This window comes from Esox lucius, chromosome 16, assembly GCF_011004845.1.
Source record: "Esox lucius isolate fEsoLuc1 chromosome 16, fEsoLuc1.pri, whole genome shotgun sequence".
Taxonomy (NCBI): Eukaryota; Metazoa; Chordata; class Actinopteri; order Esociformes; family Esocidae; genus Esox; species Esox lucius.
In genome coordinates, this window is record NC_047584.1 from 406,137 (window position 1) to 429,510 (window position 23,374).

General features: G+C 38.9%; 1 protein-coding gene across 1 annotated transcript in view; it reads right to left on the reverse strand.

The window, feature by feature from the left end:
• The window catches only part of mycbp2 (MYC binding protein 2), a 331,873-nt gene that overhangs the window by 132,265 nt on the left and 176,234 nt on the right, over positions 1–23,374 (reverse strand). The window contains 5 exon segments of the mRNA XM_020054739.3: positions 11,580–11,802; positions 11,905–12,123; positions 16,706–16,806; positions 19,362–19,504; positions 22,163–22,341. Coding sequence (XP_019910298.2) covers positions 11,580–11,802; positions 11,905–12,123; positions 16,706–16,806; positions 19,362–19,504; positions 22,163–22,341 — 865 coding nt within the window.

Sequence of the window (23,374 nt, forward strand, 5' to 3'; positions counted from 1 at the left end):
TAATACAGTTAGCAAAATTTCAGTACAAAAAATCCAACAAGATTTCAGTACAAAAAATGGCAAGTGGCAGAATAAGGGAACTGCTTCTTAAACATAGACTATTTAAGATAGAAAATGATATACTCACACATAAATACATAACCAATCTGGCAAACGCAACACAGTCCCTCAAACACAACACACCAACCCGGCAAACACAACTCACCCTGCAGATCACAATCACCGGAATTCTAGTCACCTGTTCACTCACCTGTTGTTCATCAGCACTACTATTTAGTTTCCTTCCAGTCCACACTGTCTTTGTGAGGTATTTTTTCATAGTCCAGCAACTTTCGTTTGTGAGAGTATTTTCTCTTAGTATTGTCTACCGTGTACCAAATCGTTTTTGTCCTCCCTCACTGAACACGTTTTGCCTGATCCTCTTGTACCTTCGCTCCAGAAATTCTGACCTCGACCTACTGCCTGTTCCCTTACTACGACAATTGTTCTACTTCTTTGGCACCTTTGCCTGCACTGGTTGGATGCTCCTGTTTTTTTTTACTATTGCCTGTTATTACTGACCGTTCTCCTGGATTTACGTTCTGTACCATTGCCTCTATTAAACTAGCGCTCTGCGCTTGAATCTTTATCAGCCTCCTTGGAATCATTACAGACTTCTTGGTACAATACACAGTACAGCATGAAGTGAACTGAATTTATATTTCTGTTAGGATAAAAAGTGACACATTTTGAAATGAAAACATACAAAATGTTGTGTATTTATTGTAGCATATTGTAGAGATATTTTGTAAGGTTGGGCGTGGGCAACGTTTACACAGCCAATTAACTCAAAATACAGTCACTTCGTCAAATATAACTAGTACATGTTGATGCAGAAAGAAATTGCACAATGGCAAACGCAAGGGATATAATAAAAATATCATCCATCATCGCTTAAATCTCCAGGAACTTTGTTTGATTCCCGCTTAACTATCAGAGCCATATCTTGAACTGAAACGTTACTTTGTCGCCATTCTCAGAATAAAATAGGGTATGCTGCTGGCAATACACCTAACATGATGACATTTGCAGAGACATCACAACTAGTGGTGTCACGATACACCGTTATGGACGATAACTGTGATATTTAAAAAATGAAATATTGATATCATGTTAATAATACTTATAACACCATATTCACTAGGCAAAATTTTCGATACCTTATTCATGTCACCTATAGACAAACGATGCATGTGCTTAAACAAGGAGACTGGACCTATGCACTGGTATTGAAATCAACTCGTTAGCCCCACTAAAACCCCTGGGACAGATCAGCAAAGAATGGGCTGATGGTATTTTTCCAAAAACTCCTCTCGGTTTTACCATAGCTTATTCATGGACAAACGATGCATTTAATTAACCTTTGTGCCCTCCTCAAATTTTGCACCCTCTGACACCTTCGAGGACAAAAACATAATCGTACAAAAACTGCTATTAAATCATCATACATCAATATTTTTTTCAGCTTTTTTTACTTTAATCTCTTAAACAACTTCAAATCTGCTCAAAAAAACCAAACATTCAATCATTTTCAGGATTTTAACCCTTTAAATGCCAGTTTGATTGCTTGAATTACTTATTATTTATTACAATTATTTATTACAAAAAATCATTAAAGAATTAATATTTTCCATCAGGGGCGATTCTAGGGTCAGAGCTTTAGGGGTGCAGAGCACCCAATGAGCCCCACTGCCAACACCCACCCTCTTTTCACACAATAACAAAAAATATGTCTATTGAAAAAAATATATATCATTTTAACATTGGTTCAACTAACTCCAAAATCCAGATCTTTCTTTTTTTTGAGACCTTTTCAGAGCACCAGCTTAATTGTGAGAGTTCACACAGACAGCCCCCTGTAACAAACACAAAACCTTCTTCACTCAGCTGGTTTTCCTGACCGTTAACTCTAAGTGCCTCCTTTTTATCAACAGTCATCAGATTGGTTAGATTTACTGTCATTGAACAAAGTAACAGGTACTTGGACAACAAAATGTAATTCATCTTCTGTAAATTATTTACAAATGGCCATCTCTAACATACCTGGTTGCACGCCTGTCTGAACTTTCATAAACCAATATAAGTCATCAATAAATAATAATAAAACAAGCTTCACATCAAGAGCAAAAAAAAAGAAGAAAAAAAAGAAGGTAAAACCAAAAAGTCCAAAATATCCAGATTATTGACAGAGGTCTTGAAAATACTTAGAAAGTAAAGATAAAAAAAAAATAAAGGGAGGGAAATCTTTGAAGTACTTCCCCTGAATCCCCATTTGGCTCTACTTTGGGAGAGTTAATCTATGTTGTCACACTTTGAGGGTGCAAACCTGTCAATGACCCTTTGGTGTTACATTTTTTTAAGCAACTCCTTCTCAATAGACATCACAGCTAGGTGCTGGAGTCTGCTTTGGCCTCTGGTCCTCCTGAGCCATGTATGGAGCCGACGCAAGGCTGTTACAGACAGGAGAGTGTGGAAAACCATCAGCAAATAGTTTTGCCCTCTATCCAACGGCTGTAGGTATCTTGATTGTGGAGAGGCACTCAATGATAGCAGGGAAATTATCACTGCAGTCACTGAATGAAGCTGGCATGCCCAGCGTGTAGTTGACAACTGCACAAGTTCTCTTGGCTGCAACCCTAACTTCTTTTGAGTGTCCACAAACTTATGGTGGTTTACAAGGGAGACACTAAAGAAAGAATGGAGACTTTCCAGCATGTTGAAGAACTCTGTGGCTTCAGAGACAGCTTTGCATGTGTGACATAAAACAAGATTTAACTCATGTGCACAGCAATGCACATAAATTGCCACAGGGTGCTTTTTCTTTTAAATGGGCTTGTACACCCCCAACATCCCCACTCATGACAGCTGCCCCATCGTAGGTCTGTGCCACACATTTCAACTGATCAATTCCCTTCTTGACCAACTGATTTTCAATTGCAGATGTTATCGAAGTAGCATCAAACTGTGACACCTCTGTAAGGGCTAGGAACCTTTCTTTGATGGCACTCTCAACAGCCACGTATCCAACACAAAGTGCCAACTGTTCTGTCTTTCCATCCCTGGCCTCATCAGCCATAATGGCATACATATTTGCTCCCTTTATCTCACTGATGATATTTTCTGTTAGTTCTTGTGAACAGCACTCTATCATCTCATTTTGGCTATCAGATGAGAGGTACGTGGTGTTTGAAGGGGCTGTGTATCTCTGCAAATTTGGTCAAAAGTGACATGCACTCTAGGAAATTGCCTTTGTTGTGACTCTCATCTGTTTCATCATGACCTCTGAATGCTATGCCTTGCTTCCCCAAGAAGCAGGTTACTGCCATAATACGCTCTAGGTACTGCCTTCTTTCACTAATTTCAGTGGTACTTGCTGCCTCTATCTGCTCTACAACATTCCCTTTTGACAGGCTTGCTTTGTAGCTGTTCCAACAGACCACACTGTCCTTATGTGACTGTGTTGTTTCATGTTTTTGAAACTTGCTAAGTGCCTTTTGCCAGTTATTAGCTCCATCATTAACAAATGCATCCTTTCTGACATTTTTGCCAAATACCCTACAAGGAAAGCAGCATTTTGTCTAGCTGAGTATTCCACCCATCTGAAACTTTTGAACCACTGTTCTTGAAAGGCTCTTTTTTTGTGTGCCAAACTGAGTATGAGGGTATTGAGACAGCTTTAACTGTTTAGGACCAGTGTCCTTATCCCCTAAGTCTGAACAGCTCTCTTCTGTCTCTGCTGCTTTGGCTTGGTGGTCTCTATGTTGCACTCCCTCTGTCTCTTCATTTCTTTCACTTGTCAATTCCCTCTCATTCCTTATGGACTCTCCCTGTTGTTTTCCTCCTCCTTTATTATGAAAAAATGTTGTGTAAAATAATGTTACAAAAAGTAAATATAATAAAGGCTACTTAATGCCAATAAGTTAGTATAGGAGTATGAGTAGTTACCATTTTGCTTGCCACTATTCTCTATTTGACAATTTATTGTTGTCGTTTCCTCCCCTGGTTCTTCCTGCATGCTCTCCCTTTCCCTTTCTCCTTCTCCATCTCCCTCTCTTTCCCTTGGCACTGACAATCATACACAAATATATTGTAAGCAGGACAGTAGAGGTCAGTTTGTTACATATCCTTAGAATTACAGATTCTAAGGATATGATCAAAAGGCACACAGAGGAGTGTTATTTTAAATGTCTTTATTTATTATTATTAGGCTTAGAAACTTTAATAAATCACAAATTCCTTTCACAAGAGAAGCTGTATTCTCCATTGTGGGTTTGAAATAAATAAAAAATAAAACCGCGGGGGACCATTGCCTAGATAAGTAATTTGATACAACAGATAGCTGGTTTGCATTATCTGTTACTTTAGCTTAACACTTTTCAGAAGAACAAAAAAATAAATAAAATCAAGGCCGAGGTCATTATGGACTGTCCCTAGTCTCTCACCTGAATCTGTCTTTTTTCTTTTAAAGAACTGTCGTATGTCCATTGCTCACTGGCAGGCCACACATACACAGAGAGAGAGAGAGAGAGAGAGAGAGTAATGCTAGGAGTTCAGGAGTTAAGCCTGGTTCAGGTTAAATCCTGTGTTTGAGGAATTAATAAATACAGCAAAAGTAAAACATTAAACTTTCTTTTATTGTCTAGTTTGATAGTCAGCCACAACTGAAAAAAAAAAGATATAAATCTAGTAATGAATAACAATTCATTTAAAAAGCCACAGTGAGTGTTTTCATACATACTGGTGGTATACAGTGATATGTTTGTTTTCACTCTGGTCCAAACGCCAGGGCTTCATGTTTTCATGATGACTGACCAGAAAAGACGCACGTGATGTCATGTTTACATGACTCCCGATTTGTTAAAATGAGTATCAAATTAACGATAAACTTTAACAACAGAGACACACGTACACACTACACAGGTACACAGTTTGTCGCCCTGCTGTTTTTGTTTCAAGCTCATGCGTCTTGCGGAAGAACATGGTAACAGGCGCTACTTCTCTCCGTTTATGACTATGGACGAGTCACCCAGGTCCTGTGCTACTCCACAGCGGCGGCGACCCGCTGGACTAAAATAGTCCGAAAATAAACACTTATTATAGGTGTACCGTGATTCAGGATACTGACTCCAGTACTCGCCGATATGGATTCAGAATCGGAAAAATCTAGGTAAAAGGAAAGAAGTGTGAGACACAGCTTTCGAGCAACTTAGTTGATTCAAAACACTACATAACGGGTTCTCACTCTGCGTGTGTTTCGCGCTGGATGACGGTCATACTGAGCGGTGCAGGTACAGAGGAGAAATTGAAGAAGAGAAGAGGATGACACCATTTGCTAAGCGGGGATGTTTTCATTTTCATCCTTAAAACATACATTTTAAACCACAAACTACGGAGTATGTTTTGGACATTATTTAACCTTGTCAAAGACGAACAAAATGTTAGAATAAGAACATTTCTTACTCCAAGTTTTAGGGGTGCTGATCTCCTTTTTAGGGGTGCTGAAGTACCCCTAAAAAGGGGCTAGCCTCGCCCATGTTTTCCATATAATAAATAGTAGGTGTATGGAACTTTGGTGGTGATTAGAGTCTTGAATATGTCAAAGATAGGCAAAAACATTTATTTGATTGCATTCATATTTTTTATGCAGTGCCAGATCCCTTTTGACAAAAAACTGCTATTAAATCATCATATATCAATATTTTTTCAGCTTTTTTTCCATAAACCACTTAAGCAACTTCAAACTTACACAAAACTATCAAACATTTAATCATTGACAGGATTTAAACCCTTTAAATGCCAATTAAATTACTCAAATAATTAATTATATATAAAAAGAAAATTTTCCATATAATGAATAGTAAGGGTATGGGAAATTTTTACTCTATTCCACCAGATTCAACCAGATTCAACCAGATTCCCCATTGTAGGGCAATGCATGAAATTCTTATATTCTTACCACCTATATTATGGAGCCATTTGACCACCAGATGGCCCCAAAAGTGATTTGTTTGTGTGTCTGTGTGAAATCATTTTTAAATCAACATCTTATTCATCAATTTGAACATTTATTGTGAGAAACTTCAACTTTGAAAACTTCAACAACAAAAGATAACACAACAGAAAAATTTGAAACATAAATATCCAGACTTTGAATATGTGTGTGTGTGTTTGAGAGAAACAAATAAATGGATTGAGAGGGTGTGTGTGCATGTGATTGCATGCGGCGCGCGAGAGAGAGAGAGTGAGTGAGAATCCGTAAGCGCACACTGATTATTCCAGGGGTGAAAACGGGCATGTTTTGGATATGGTTTGCACACACACACACGCACGCACGCACGCACGCACGCACGCACGCACGCACGCCCCCTCTATCAATCCATTTATTTGTTTCTCTCAAACACATACACATCACATATTCAAAGTCTGGATATTTATGTTTCAAATCTTTTCATATTTCATATGTTCTGTTGTGTTATCTTTTGTTGTTGAAGTTTTCAAAGACATTTTTGTCCACAAAGGTGTCAAGAGGGAATATCTGGCACTGCATAAAAAATATGAATGCAATCAAATAAATTTGTTTGCTAATCTTTGACATATCCAAGACTCTAATCACCATCAAAGTTCCATACACCTACTATTCACTATATGGAAAATATTAATTATTTCATGATTTTTTTGTAATAAATTATTGTAATAAATTATAAGTAATTTAAGCAATCAAACTGGCATTTAAAGGGTTAAAATCCTGAAAATGATAGAATGTTTCGTTGTTTTAAGCAGATTTGAAGTTGTTTAAGAGAATATTAAAAAAAAAAATTGGTACAACACAGACCCTCCCTGAGTCAGGACATCGCTCCAAACTGGATGAAAGAGCCAGGAGGAAACTGGTCAGAGAGTCTACCAAGAGGCCTACAGCAACTCTGAAGCAGTTGCAGGAATTCATGACAAAGATTGGTCATTGTGTGCATGTGACAACAATATCACAAATTCTCCATCAATGTGGCTGGTATGGGAGGATTGCAAGAAAAAAGCCACTCCTCAAGAAAGGCCACATGCAGTCACAACTGAGCTTTGCCAAAACGCACCTTGAAGATTCTAAGGCCACGTGGAAAAAGGTGTTATAGTCAGATGAGACTAAAATTGAATTATTTGACTTGTAAACTCAACCAGGTGTAGTTAATCACCTTCTCAATAGCACACAAAGCCAAGTGACTTTCAACTGTGATCAGCTGTGGTCATTTTGATTAGCTCAGCATGAAACAAGCTTCTCCTGAAGCATTTCAGTCCTTGGTAGTGCAACTGAAGAAAACAATGAACTATGGGTGGCAAGGCATTGTCAAAAGATCTCCGGGATAAAGTTGTGGACAGGCACATCTCAGGAGATGGATAAAATTGAATTATTTGGCCTCAACACCAAACGATATGTCTGGCGAAAATCCAATACAGCTCACCATCCAAATAACACCACTCATACAGTAAAGCATGGAGATGGTAATATCATGTTATGGGGTTATTTCTCTGCAGCAGGGATTGGAGCACTTGTCAGGATAGAATGGAAAATGCACTGGGCAAAATACTGTCAAATTCTTGAGGAAAATTTGCTGTTCTCTGCCAGAAAGTTGACAATGGGAAGAAGATTTACCTTCCAACATGACAATGACCCAAAGCACACAGCAAAACTGACCACACAGTGGTTGAAGGAGAAAAAGGTGAATGTCCTTGCATGGCCTAGTGAGAGCCCGGACTTAAACCCCATTGAAAATCTGTGGAATCACTTGAAGACAGCAGTCCACAAACGGTCACCATCAAATTTAACTGAACTTGAGCAGTTCTGCAAAGAAGAGTGGTCAAATATTGCAACGTCTAGATGTGCAAAATTAGTAGAGACATATCCCAACTCAGTGATTGTTTTTTTATTTTTCAATTTTTTTATGACATGTTGGTGTTATATCTTTCACTTGGATGTTAGAAGTTGCACTGAGTAAATACAGCTGAATTAAACAAAAACTGTGTCTGTCTTCATTTCAGGCTGCAAAGCAAAATGTGATTATTTTAAAGGGGGGTGATTCTTTTCTATACCCACTGTATGTTGGTCCTCCAAGTGTAGTAAAAACAGCCCCAACTCGCTGAGGCATGCACTCTACAAGACCCCTGAAGGTGTCCTTTGGTACAGTGAGGGAAAAAATTATTTGATCCCCTGCTGATTTTGTACATTTGCCCACTGACAAAGAAATTAGAAGTCTATCATTTTATTGGTAGGTTCATTTGAACAGTGAGAGACAGAATAACAACAAAAAAATCCTGAAAAACACATGTCAAAAATGTTATGAATTGATTTGCATTTTAATGAGTGAAATAAGTATTTGACCCCTCTGCAAAACATGACTTAGTATTTGGTGGCAAAACCCTTGTTTGCAATCACAGAGGTCAGACAATTCTTGTAGTTGGCCACCAGGTGTGCACACAATTCAGGAGGGATTTTGTCCCACTTCTCTTTGCAGATCTTCTCCAAGTCATTAACCCCTAAGTAGACTATGGGGATTTCGGCCGGATTTCACTACTTGGACATTTTGGGTCCTAGATTCATTTCTGTAACAGATACAACCTATTATGATGTATCCTGGTAATCACAACCCCCTTGGCTTCAATAAAAACACAAAAACAGACTTTTGGGTCACCATTTTAAAAACTCATCTATTGGAAAGGCAAAAATAATATTTTTCTGAAAACATTTCTGCCATTCAGCATAAAGAATTTTTTTGGAAAGCATTATAAAGAATTGTGTCAATGGTATTGCCTTTACTATCAAATTACACTGTTTTGGGTTGAAAATAATGAAATAATAGAAGGTAAAAAATATAGGCACCCCCAAAAAAGTTGGTTCTTCTACCGAGAAATAAAACACAATTAAATAAATAAGATTGAATGTATAGTGCTTCTTTTTGCATGTAATGACGCAGAACGCAGCACTAGATCGCTAGTTACGTTTGGACTTACATAATTTATAAACTTTATAAATTACCAACTTCTTCCCAAAAACTCAAGAACATCCCCATACTATGTTGACTAAATATTTATTTTTATATCATATTTATAATACAAACGATGTATTATGGTTCAAAGCATCATATATAGTGATGTACACCCTTGTAATCCCTATTCTTGTCTACACATTAGCCTTTCTAAGATGCATGGTCAATGTCGTTGCCTGGTGAAAAATTCCCACAGCAACCCAAACAATACACAGACAACCCAAATTATACACGGAACGCTTCACGAAAGTGGCTACAAATAATATACCATTGATTATGGCGATTCTATTTTTATAAATATTTATGCAAATGAGCACTGTCCGCGGATTCGCGGATGTCTATTATGTAAGGTTAATGTTTTGAGGCTGACGTTTGGCAACTCAAACCTTCAGCTCCCTCCATAGGTTTTCTATTGGATTAAGGTCTGGAGACTGGCTAGGCAACTCCAGGACCTTAATGTTCTTGTTCTGAGAAATGAAGGTAACTGCGAGAAATTGCCAAGAAACTCAAGATCTCGTACAATGATGCGTACTACTCCCTTCACAGAACAGTGCAAACTTGCTACAGTTTGTCCCTGTGTGTGTCACACACACACACACACACACACACACACACACACACACACACACACACACACACACACACACACACACACACACACACACACACACACACACATATATAATTTGAATAGGAAATATAGTCATTGACAAGGTTAGAAATAATGTTTACAACTAATTGTAATAATAATTGCACTTCAAACTTTGCTTTCGTCAGAGAATCTTCCATTTGCAGCTATTACAGCCTTGCAGACCTTCGGCATTGTAGTTGTCAATTTGTTGAGGTAATCTGAAGAGATTTCACCCAAAGCTTCCTGAAGCACTGCCCACAAGTCGGATTGGCTCGATGGGCATTTCTCACACACCATACAGTCAAGCTGCTCCCACAACAGGTCAACAGGGTTGAGATAGGGTGTCTGTGTTGGCCAGTCCATTAAAGACAGAATACCAGCTGACTGCTTCTTCCCTATATAGTTATTGCATAGTTTTGAGCTATGCTTTGGTTCATTGTCCTGTAGTAGGAAGTTGGCTCCAATCAAGCCCTGTCCACAGGGTATGGCATAGCACTGCAAAATAGAGTGATTTTCTTTAAAAAAAATCACTTTTATGTTGGAAAAATCTCTAACTTTACCACTACCAAAACACACAGAGACCATCCCATTGCCTCCACCAGGCTTATCAAATGGCATCAAGCACTCCTACAGTATCTTTTCATTTGGTCTACATCTCACAAATGCTCTTTGTATTTCAAACACTCAAACTTAGATTTGTCTGTCCATAACACTGTTTTCCAATCATCCTCTGTTCAGTGTCTGGTGTATTTTGCCCATGTTAATCTTTTCTTTTTATTGACCAGTCTGAGATATGGCTTTTTCTTTGCAACTCTGCCTAGAAGGCCAGCATGCTGGAGTCGCTTTTTCACTGTTGATGTTGAGACTGTTTTGCGGGTACAATTTAATAAAGCTGCCAGTTGAGGACCTGTTGAGACTGATGACTTTTAGAAGAAAGTTTTGTTATTTGTCTGAGCCTGTTATTGAACCCACAATTGCTGATACTCTAGATACTCAACTAATGTAAAAAAGGCAAGTTACATTGCTTTAATCAGCACAAAAGTTTTCAGCTGTGATAAATGCGAAATGGTTTTCTAATGATCAATTAGCCTTTCAATGTGATCAATAAAACGTTAGAGACAAAGAGAGAGAGAAGAGAGGGGTATAGATATAGTAGCAGTTTTAACAAGGAAACAGACAATCCTACACCACAACATAAACAGTTTTCTTTGAACAAAACTTCCAACATTGATTTAAATGTATTCAAGCCTGAGCAAGTTAGGCAGTTTATCAATCAATCAATCAAATTTATTTATAAAGCCCTTTTTACAACAGCAGTTGTCACAAAGTGCTTTACAGAGAAACCCGGCCTTAAACTCCAAGGAGCAAACAACAGTAGTGTTGAATTTCAGTGGCTAGGAAAAACTCCCTAAGAAGGTCGAATTTTAGGAAGAAACCTAGAGAGGACCCAGGCTCAGAGGGGTGACCAGTCCTCTTCTGGCTATGCCGGGTGAGATATTAAGAGTCCAATTGGAATAATAAATTTCTCTTGGCTAAATCCAGAGTCTATTTGATTTTAGACTAGGTCAGAAGTATGACCAAGTGGACAAGGACAGCAAAGGGCCCCCCAAACCAGGTAAGAAAATATAAGGGTTTTGTTTTTCTTGTTTGCCAGCAATCATTGACCTTTCAAGAACAAAACCAATTACTGTACAACAATAATTGTTTGAACTTTGATAAGTGATGTGCGATATACTGGAAGTTTCAATAGGAGTCCTTTCTAAAATAACTGAAAAAGAACACAAGAACAAGTACAAAATCTGTATAAACCACAGAAAGCATCTTATATGGACCAGAGCCGGAATATAAACAGACTTTGTTAATGGGTTTCACCTTACCTGGCAGCACTAGAACAGTAGTGGGCCAGCCACTGGAGCCGGAGATCTTCTTGAGCTCCACCCATGTGTTGATGCTGTCGTGGGCCAGGTGTTTGGTGCCGAGGCTGGACATGTTGAATGAGCGGCTGGGGATAAGCAGGCGGAGGACATCTTCTGGCTGGGCTGTGCCACACTGGGGGTCAAACTCAATGGTGGTCCACCGCACACAGTCCGGGAATGCCACCTAAGATGTGGAGGATTGTTAAGCCATGTTGTGGTAATAATTATGGCTCATTTAAAATGACCAGTTATTATAAATATCACTTTTTACATGTGCGTGCATTACCTTATACTGTGTAACTCCAGCCTGCTTGTAAGGATGGTCACTCTCTATAACAGCATAGTGACTGGATGTGGTGCAAGCGCATAGGCCGAGGTCCGGTTGGTTGCCTGTGGTACTGTCTGTTGATTGGTTAGGATTGAAAGCCGGTGGGGCATACTTCTGGTTCAGAGCAGAGACAGCAGGAAGTAACTCCTGTACCAGACCAAAAACTTCCACTGCAGCCTGATGGGGATTAAAACATGATCAAATGAATCACACGTCTGTCTAAATTTACTTAATACAGTGCAGTCCAAAACTACTTAATCAGTGACACAAGTATTGTTGTTTTGGCTCAGTTCTCCAGCACACATCCATAAATGTGTACCAATGACAGATAATTATAGTCCCATTTCTGTGGACCAAAAGTAATTGGACAATCTTAAAGGAAGTCATTATTTTTATTACTTTACTACCTGAGTTCTGCAAATCACAGAACACCAAATGCTGGGTATCTTTCCTGGTGATGTTCTGGAACAGGTAGCATTACAAGATGTATTATTTTGATACAAGGTGCATCTTTGTTTTACATAAACCAACATTCCTTCACCAAACAGTCACTTCTTTGCAATATAGAACTTTCTGCAAAATATGTTCCTGGAATCAAAAATGCTTAGACTTGCTTAATTTTAGCAATGTCCACTGATAAATTCCAAAATACACAAAATGAAACAACAGTATATCCAGTACAAAACAACTGCACGCTAGTGTATCCTATACCGTTTTGCTGGACTGTATGCCACTGCTAAATATACACCACCACCTCAAAACAATCTTATTTTTTGGCTGAAGTGCGAGTGTGTGTCAAGAGTTCAACAGTTACAACTGTTATGTTGGAATTCACGTTACAAACATTTTGGGTTCCCGGGAAACCTAGATTCAATGCTCGGTGGTCACAGTCCACTCCACAGTTGTAGCTACTAATTCCGACAAACACGTGTGGGGTTTGTTTCTGGTGCAACGTTAATAACGTTACAGAACTGCGCAAGTAAGCCTGAAAAAATGGTACAGCTAGCTAAGTGTGAAAGAAATCAGGTTGTTAGCTCCATTACCATGGTAACCCTCTGCCCTTAGAGGTCTCATTTGTAATGTTTTGCTTCGACTCAGACTCAAATTTAGATAGAATACCATATTAGTTGTTACATGGAAAACATCTATTATATAGAAACATTACACTGCATTCTCATGTGTATGTTGTTATTCATGGTGTAATTATGGAAGACATTTTGGCTATTACAAAAATCTTACTGGCTTCAGGTAGGTTTTCAATACATGAACCAAAACGTTAGTTTAAGTTTAGTTTAAGCCGCCCCAATCAAGCTACAACATAAGGAACTACAAAATGTCTTTAAACTGTTACCCTACAACAACAGTTCTTAGGGTAACAGCTTAAATTAATAATAAAAAAATAAAAAATAATTGCCTCTTGACCCACAGGACAATAGGTGCCCCCGCTGCTAACAGAATCCTATAGGTGTCCACTATACATTAGGGCTGCAGCTATCTATTATTTTGATAATTTATTATTTTATACAATAAATTGTAAATTATTTGATTAACCAATAAAAAAGGCCATACTGACTCAGCAGTTACACAATTTTATTGCCACCCAAACATTATTCAGCATAAGAGCTAACATAAAAAATGGTGCTTAAATTGCAAAGGAAGTGCTAACATATCAGCAGATAGGTCCGGAAAACTGCAAAAAAGATTGAAGGATAGATAAATGTTACAGTAGGTATAGAAAAGAATCACCCCCCCTTTAAAATAATCACATTTTGTTGCTTTGCAGCCAGAAATGAAAACGGACAAGAAAATGTTTTGTTTTATTCAGCTGTATTTACAACTTTTAACATCCAAGATGAAAGATATAATACCAACTTGTCAGAAAAAAATAAAATAAAATAAAAACAGAATCACTGAGTTGGAAAAATAATCACTCCCCACCTAAAAATGACTTGTAAACCCAACCAGGTGTAGTTAATCACCTTCTCAATAGCACACAAAGCCAATTGACTTTCAACTGTGATCAGCTGTGGTCATTTTGATTAGCTCAGCATGAAACAAGCTTTTCCTGAAGTATTTCAGTCCTTGGTAGTGCAACTGAAGAAAACAAGGAACTATGGGTGGCAAGGCATTGTCAAAAGATCTCAGGGATAAAGTTGTGGACAGGCACATCTCAGGAGATGGATAAAATTGAATTATTTGCCCTCAACGCTAAACGATATGTCTGGCGAAAATCCAATACAGCTCACCATCCAAATAACACCATTCATACAGTAAAGCATGGAGGTGGTAATATGTTATGGGGTTGTTTCTCTGCAGCAGGGACTGGAGCACTTGTCAGGATAGAATGGAAAATGGACGGGGCAAAATACTGTAAAATTCTTGAGGAAAATTTGCTGTTCTCTGCCAGAAAGTTGTCAATGGGAAAAAGATTTACCTTCCAAATGACAATGACCCAAAGCACACAGCAAAACTGACCACACAGTGGTTGAAGGAGAAAAAGGTGAATGTCCTTGCATGGCCTAGTGAGAGCCCAGACTTCCATTGAACCCCATGGATCAAAGTGAACCCCATTGAAAATCTGTGGAATGACTTGAAGACAGCAGTCCACAAACGGTCACCATCAAATTTAACTGAACTTGAGCAGTTCTGCAAAAAAGAGTGGTCAAATATTGCAATGTCTAGATGTGCAACGTTTGTAGAGACATATCCCAACAGACTAAAGGCTGTAATTAAAGCAAAAGGTGGTTCAACAAAATACTGACACAAGGGGGTGATCCTTTTTCCAACTCAGTGATTATGTTTTAAAAAAAATGTTATGACATGTTGGTGTTATATCTTTCACCCGGATGTTATAAGTTGCTCTGAGTAAATACAGCTGAATGAAACAAAAACTGTGTCTGTCTTCATTTCAGGCTGCAAAGAAATAAAATGTGTTCATTTTAAAGGGGGGTGATTCTTTTCTATACCCACGGTATCTAGGATCAACGGTATTTAAAATCACTTACATAAATAATAACCAAATAAACAGTGCAAACCAGGGTATCACCAATATTTCAACCCAACATTTACAGCAGTGCAATATTGCAGCACAGGAAAATAAGCATACTAACATGCTAAGGGGTCAGGGCTGGCTCTCTGTCTTGTGATTATGTTCCCTGCACCAGAGAACAGTCGTTCAGAGGGAGTGGGAGTTGCAGGAACACATAGGTAGGATTTAGCCAGTGTCGGAAACCTTTTTTCATTGAACTTCCATCTACAAATGGGATTTTCTCTCTTGGAAAGAGATAATTCCTGAAAGTACAGTACCACTGCATTTCTCACCATTAACTTATTAGCATCCACTTCATGTACACTGCTCCCATCACGGTGACATGAGTCGGATTCTGACCCAAGTAGAGGGTTCAGCAGAGAAACACCTTTCTTCTGTGGAACCTCAGACACTTCCTCTGGGACATGGATTGGTTGGCTTCAATTGGTTGCCCTTTCCATTACCTCTCTTGGCCGCAAATGCAAGGACTATCATGGCACTTTTAATATTTCCTCTACTACCAAGGACTTAAGTGTCCAGGGCAGCTGCAATGATCTGTGTGTTTGGGGGATCTTCTGAATTACACATCTCCTTTTCCCATCTTGCAGCTGTTTTCTCCGTAACAGGGGCCTGGAATGCCTGCACCAGAGCAGTGTCAAAAGCTGCACTCTGTGTGAACTTTAAGATACCCTTCACCAGTGGTGGTACTGCTGAGAAAGTCCCATACTTCTCTCCACTAAGGTACAAATATCTATGCATGCATAATGGTCTGTCGTCCAGTGGCATTGTGGTGAGGCAGAATGAAGTCATCTCCCAGCCTTCACCAATGAAATCTCAGGTAACACCCTGGTAGGCCTCCATAGCGATGCTTGTCCAAGCATCTGTAGTCAGTGCAATCTGGCTCTAAATGTTCTTTACCATCTCCTTAACCTTCTCTAACGTTTCCTCATATTTACACTATTTGCTTTGTGAAGTACATTCTGGTGGGTAAGTGGTATCCAGGATGAAATGCGTGGTTATAGGCATGGTCAATTTAATCTTCAACTATGGACACAGGTCTCTTATCATTAACATTTTAAATATACTGTCAAAAAGGGCAGCTGCTGTCTGCGGAGCGCAGATTATTTCCTTCCACCACATGACATCCTCCATGTTCTTCATCCAAGAACCGACTGAGGATGACAGTAACCTGCCCAACTATGATATTGAGACTAACAGCAAAAAGAAACCTTGGCAGAACCCTACGTCGTGTCCATTGAGAAGACCTTTGAGCAAGAGTCCTGCTCAGGTGGGTTCAGAAAACCATCACTGGACCATTTCAAATAACGTTTCAATGGACAATCAACAATAAGATTTTGACATGCTTGTTTGCTACATCAACCTCTTTTATGATCAATTCTGAACATAAAAAAATCATGGATAAAGCGCATCAGAAGCTAACATTATAGATGTGCAGCAGAACCTGTTGCAACAACAAGACCAGCTATGGTCTTCAACACAATTCAGAGACCATTACTACTATTTTCCTCAAAGAAAGACCCCCAATTTATGTTGTTTTGTGATCATTTATTTTCTTCACATTACCATACTGTTTTTTTTTACCATTTAATAAAATGTCCCTTAAAGGATAACACAAAAAAGAAGTCCTTATTTTCACATTGCAGACCTCTGAATAGCTGTAAAAGAAAGTTAAAAAATGTTACCTATTTCATATAAGAATTCTTATCTCACCTTGGGTACCGAGGCAGCCACAGGGCCGATGTAGGCCAGGATGAGAGGGAGTAGCATAGAAAACAGGCTGGAAGAGCTCAGAAGCTCAGGGATGTCCTCCGCTTCAGAGAAGAACACACATTTGACTTATTAAAAGAATTAATTTTATAACCAGAGGTCGCTATCTGACATGGATGGTTTAGGTGAACAAGGAACTGCTGGAAGCAAGTTGGCAATTTGTTTTTACCTAGGCTATGAGCACGGCTATTAGAAAGAGACATGTTACAACTCATTAGTAGCTTTTGCTTCATGAACATTTTTACAAGTCTTATGATAGAATATTTTCAAAGGTTGGAAAAGTGTATTGTCGATATTCATTGTCAGATTTTGCTCTTGGGGTCCCAAAAAGACCAAGAGAATCTCATCCATGCTTTTATCTCCAGTAGGTTTGACTACTGCACTTGGTTCTTAACTAGACCCCCCAAAAAGACTGTAAAACAGCTGCAGCTCATTCAGAATACAGCTGCTAGAATGTTAACCATGACCAAGAGAACAGAGCACATCACTCCAGCAATTAAATCTTTGCACTGGCTTCCAGTCAGTTACAGAATAGATTTTATAGTGGTGCTTTTTGTCAATAAATCACAATGGTCTAGGCCACGAATACATTTCTGATTTGTTTAAAGATTATAAACTGAGCAAGGCTCTTAGATCCATGAACTCTCCGACACCTAGTAGAGCCCATAGAGTCCTAAACATGGAGAAGCTGAATTTAGCAGTTATTCTGCATTCAACTGGAATAAACTATCAGAAGATCTTCGAAGTGACCCAAACGTATAGATTTTTAAATCCAGGCTAAAACACTTCTCTTTTCACATCCCTATGAGAGCTTAAACTTAAAACCACACTGCCTTATAGCCTTATAGCTTTTATAGCTTCCTCATGGATTTCTACTATGGAATCTACCAGCAATGTTTTTAGGTTAACATTTATTTGAAGGGGTGTGCATAAGAGTGACATGACGCTTGTCATAACCATGACATGACGCTTGTCATAACCATGGCATGACGCTTGTCATAACCATGGCATGACGCTTGTCATAACCATGGCATGACGCTTGTCATAACCATGACATGACACATGAAGGAACCATTATGAATGTTTATGAATGTTGTCATTATTTGTCATTCGGTTAATTATGACATTTTCTTTATGCAAGGTTGACATTGTTTGTGATGTCTTTGTTATGACAACTTGACATTAACGGAGACAACATAACCAGTCATTTTCTTTGCTATGACAACTTGACATTAACCAAGACAACATGACCAGTCAGTGTCTTTGTTATGACAACTTGACATTAACCAAGACAACATAACCTGTCATAAGCATAGGCCTAATTATCAAACTTGAAGAAACTATTTAGCCAGTATTCTGTCTGCCATAAAAGGAACCTTGTTGACCCCAAGACTGATGCTCATACTCAGCATATTGAGCGTGCATGGCAGAAATACAATTTGGAAATATGGAGTCAGAGGTAATCACACTCCAGAGTCACAGAAGATTCACCTCAAAATGATAGAGTGGCACCACTGGTTAGGCATACACCATTTTAATGGTGTCTTGGGCAAGTCAAGTTAATATCAAAGTGTAGGCCTAGTTGTTGGGTTTTAGTTTGCTGAAGTTGTTGATGTTGTTTGGCAGCCACTATGGCTGATATTTTGTGTTTATTTTATGTATTGAAATGTAGCTTCAGCATGTGTATGTGAACTGTGTATGTGACTGTCATAGGACTCTCTGAATAGACCCTTGGGTCATAAATTGGAATATACCATACAAGGGTATTTTGTAGGATAAACCTTTCTTATAATAATCTGTGAAATGGTTGGCTATGAACACTGACCGCCTCCTATGTGTCCTGGCATAAAATAATGTGTTAACTTTCTAAGCATTTGAGAACATGTAAGAACTATGGAATATCATTATTTTGGACTCATGCTCATTAAAGATTCTCCCCTGACATGTTTTTCTAAAGACTCTGTCCATGGATCCAAGTGGACAGAAGCTAACAACACACAGTTTGTACTGTAATTTGTTAATGTTGATACAGGACATCCATTCATGTGTAGTTGTTTGCTGAATAATAGGCTAAGTAACATACATTATTCAATAGATAATATACAGGAACACTTTCTTTCTTAATACATTATCTGCCCTCTTATATTTGCACTTCAGGTTAGACACTAACTGCATTTTGTTGTACTGTACTTGTGGTGGTTAATTTCAAGTTGTCATAACAAAGACATCACAAACAACGTCAACCTTGCATAAAAAATGTCATAACTGACCGAATGACACCTAATGACAACATTCATAAATGTTCATAATGATTCCTTCATGTGTCATGTCATGGTTACGACAAGCGTCATGTCACTCTTACGCACACCACTTCTAATTGTGTTACCAGTTTTTATTCAATTTCTATTTTTGTATTCTATGTAAAGCACATCCAATTGCCTATTTGATGTTTTTATTCTACTATTTGTTCTCATTGTATTGTACATTTCTATATTCTTCTTTTTCTTTGTAAAGGACATTGAATTGCTTCTACGTATGAATTGTGCTATATGAATGAACTTGTTTGTTTGCTAGGTAACAGAGAGCAGTCAGTTCTTACCATCCACGGCAAATGCCCTGTGAAGTAGATCCTTGGCAGCTCTGACTACGGCACTGACCACGGAGAGAGCCCTGCTGCAGTTCTTGTCCTCCTCATTGGCTTTGCTGATCAGCTGGGACTGCAGATCCCCGTCGTACTCACTCCTGCAGGCAAAAACACAGAGGCAGATTTATTTTTTAATTTAATCTTGACTTGAGCGGGGTCATGCTGAGACCATATATTTATTTTGCAAATGAGTTCTGCATGAACACATCAATCCTATACACATATAGAAAGTAGTAGACATTACAACTATTGGAAACAAAGAAAAAAGAAAAAAGAAGAAAACTGACTACACACGTAATCCTAAAACACAAACACATTCTGAAAATATTCCTCTAAAATCCTTTTGAATTGCCCAAGAGGCAACAATTCATTCAATTTAAAATGATCTTGAAATTCATTCCAAATGGGAGGTGCAGCAAAAGTCAAAGGAATAATTAGGCCTGACATACAGTAGTAGTTAGTGTAGGGTATAATGTGTCAGAATGGTGATTTATGGCCCTGAAAGGCTGGGTTTCCATATTGATGTGACAGATGGGACATCCGGATTGCAGGGTGGTACTTCCTGTATGACGTATGTTAGGGTGGGACTTCCTGTATGACATGTGTACGGGCGGGACTTCAGGAGTGACATATGCATATCCGGTGACTTTGTAATTTATGATTATATTGATGTGTCAGTGTTTGATGTTTTACAATGCCTGATTAGCAAAACAGACTAGTGTTATAACAGGTGCGTTATGTTTGATGATTAACAAATGGGCCTTAGGGTTCTGGAATGTTAATTAACAAATGGGGCTTAGGGTTTTGGAATGTTAAATTCCCAGGCAATAAATAAGTGTGGTGTCAGCAGTAAGTTGTTCGGTGTTCAACAAAAGGGTGCCAGGGTTCCACTGCCATGTGGTACAACACTGCCTTTGTGAGCAACCCGGGTTCGATTCTCAAGGGGGCAGCCACGAACAACCTTTTCTATTGCGGGCCGGCTGAACTTCTTGTTTCACCAATGTGTTGCATCACCTTTTAACAATACTCCGTAAGCGTTTTGGAACTGAGGAGATCAATTGCCGTAGTTTTGACAGTAAAATGTATTCCCATTCTTGTTTGACATAGGATTTCAGCTGCACAGCAGTTAGGAGTCTCCTATGTCTATTTTTGTATTTCATAAAGTGCCAAATGCTTTCAATGAGTGACAGGTCTGGACTGCAGGAAGGTCAGTGCCTGGACTCTTTTACTACGAAGCCATGCTGTTGTAATAGGTGCAGAATATGGTTTGGCATTGTTTTAATTAATGCTGGAATAACCAAGGCCTTCCCTAAAAAACATTGACATTGTCTGGATGGCAGCATTAATGGTATAACTATATTCTTCAGCATTAATGGTGCCTTCACATATTAGCAAGTCACTCATACCATGAGCACTAATGCACCCCCATACCATCATGGATGCGGGCTTTTGAACAGTGTGCTGATAACAAGATGGGTGGTCCCTCTCCACTTTAGTTCAGAGGACGTGGTGTCCATGATTCCCAAAAATAATTTAGCATTTTGATTTGCCACACCACAGGACATATTTCCACTTCACCTCAGTCCATCTTAAATGAGCTCAGGCTCAGAGAAGGTGGCGGCATTTCAGGATCTTGTTTATATATGGTGTGTTCTTTGCATGGGAGAATTTTCAATTGCATTTGTGGATGCAGCAACGTACTGTGTTCACAGACATTGGTTTTAGGAAGTGTTCCGGAGCCCATGCCATGATTTCCACAACAGACTAATGTCTATTTTTAATGCAGTGCCGCCTGATAGTGATGGGACGCTTGAAGTGACACTTCGATATGCGTCTCAAGATTTTCTAGATTCTAGATTTTCTAGGGAAACAGGTCGTAACAATGCTTTGGTACACAGATAAAAGAATAAAAGAAAACACCACTTACATGACGTATGAAGCTTTGTTTCTGCACTGTACAACACTGATTTGCTCGATTTTGGTTTATAGACCAGTTTGAGTATACAAGGAAGTGAAACAATGTCCTATATCAAGAGTGGGCTAAAGTTGCTTGATGATTAAATAGAGATATCGTTACTTAGGCAACCATTGTTTTTATTTAAAAATGTTCCCCCTTGAAGATTTCTGTGTGTGTTTCTGTTGAATTGTTCACATTATAGGTCACATTAAAAGTGGAAAAAGTTCTGACATGATTTATCTTTGTGTCATTCTTTTACATCACAAAAACTTGGCATTTTAACAGGGGTGCGTAGACTTTTTATATCCACTCTAGTTATATTAACTTCGCATTGTGAGTTGTTGAAGTGGATGACGGAAGCTTCTGTTGAGCCAATGCAACGTCGTAGGGGTAATCATTATTTGAACTGCTATTAATTATTTCAACCTGTAGGTACCCTCAGTGACCGCTTTCTAGACGAGCCTTTTAGCCAAGCAATGACCTGGAAAGCCTTGTCGATTTAACAAGGCCTCATTTGGCCATCAGCCTGAGTGCCTGAAGGTTACAGCCATCCAATATTGGTTTATAATTACAGTGTACTTTAAGACATTAAAAAGTGGGAATTTCAATAAAAACTGGAAAAATGTAGGTGTTTTAAAACTTTTGATCTGTAGTGTATATACATATAACAAATAGTATTAGGGTTAGGAGTTACGTATAGGGTAAAAATGTTTAGGTCAGGTTTAGGAGCCAAGGACAATGAATGGAAATGGGGTCTCCACAAGTAAAATTCATTCAATGTGTTTCAATGTGTGTTTACCTGTAGTATAGTATCTGTGGTATTTGTCCTCTGGTCTGGTTGGTTCCGTTGCTGCTCAGACTACAGGTACTGAAAGTGAAGGAAACGCCATCTGAACACTGAACCGTGGTCATCCCTCCATCCCCATTGGCAGTACGGCTGCCATAGTTACGCAGGCGAACAGCATATTTCACACCCTCCTGTAAAATGCAAACAAAAGCCTGTCAGATGAGGACAGAGATAGAAGTACAAACAGGATTATCAAATGTATGCCTTAATATCATGAGTGGCATATATTGACTATTCGGTATAAAAAGTACAAAAGAATAGGGCTATTAGGTCTGTGTGCTCAGCAGAGTATCCGAAATGCTCCCAGTGAAGGCAATAAGTAACTCCATTCAAGACTTTCCTTGAGGCTCCAGGTGCCGTTATTGGACATGCTTTCAAAGTTCAATCACGATTTAAGCAAAATGACATTATGCAAGCAAAAACAAAGTAGTAACAACTCAATGGCCCTCATTTATCATTCTTGCGTAGAAACGGGCATATATGTTGGCGTAAGATTTTGCTTACACTCCTCTCACCGCCTGATTTATGAAGCTGTGCGTACCTTTAAAATCCAGATGTACGCAATACCTGCCCTTGATAAATGCCGCAGCTGAAAACGATCGTCATTAGAATAACAAGCCCCTATATATTCAAGTCTCCGCTTCCCCCACGCCCTCATTTTACGCCATGGACACACGGAAGACGGCAAAAAAGAGAAACTTCTCTGACGTGGAGATTGAGACGATCACCAGGGAGGTAGAAAGAAATAAAATGGTTTCATTTGGCAGTTTAAAAAGCGGAATAAAAGGCGCCCACAAAAACAAAATATGGACCCAAATTACGAGTGCTGTTAATAGTGTGGGGGTAGAGAAGCACACTCCAGCAGAGGTAAGAATGTTTTATTGCTTAATACAAGTTAAGCATGAGTTTTCTTTATTGCTTAATATAGACCGATCAAGTTAAGCATGAGTTTTCTTGTTTATTGTAGGTGAAAAAAAGTGGTCTGATTCAAAGATCGCCACAAAGAGGCGCGTCTCGGCACTAAAGAGGAGCCAGAGTCAGACTGGGGGAGGCCCACCGGATCCAAGTCTCCAGCTGACACCAAACGAGGAGCGTTATAAAGCTGTTCTTATAAAGCTGTTTGGATGAGCAAATGATCACAATGCATTTTACAGCACGTGTTTG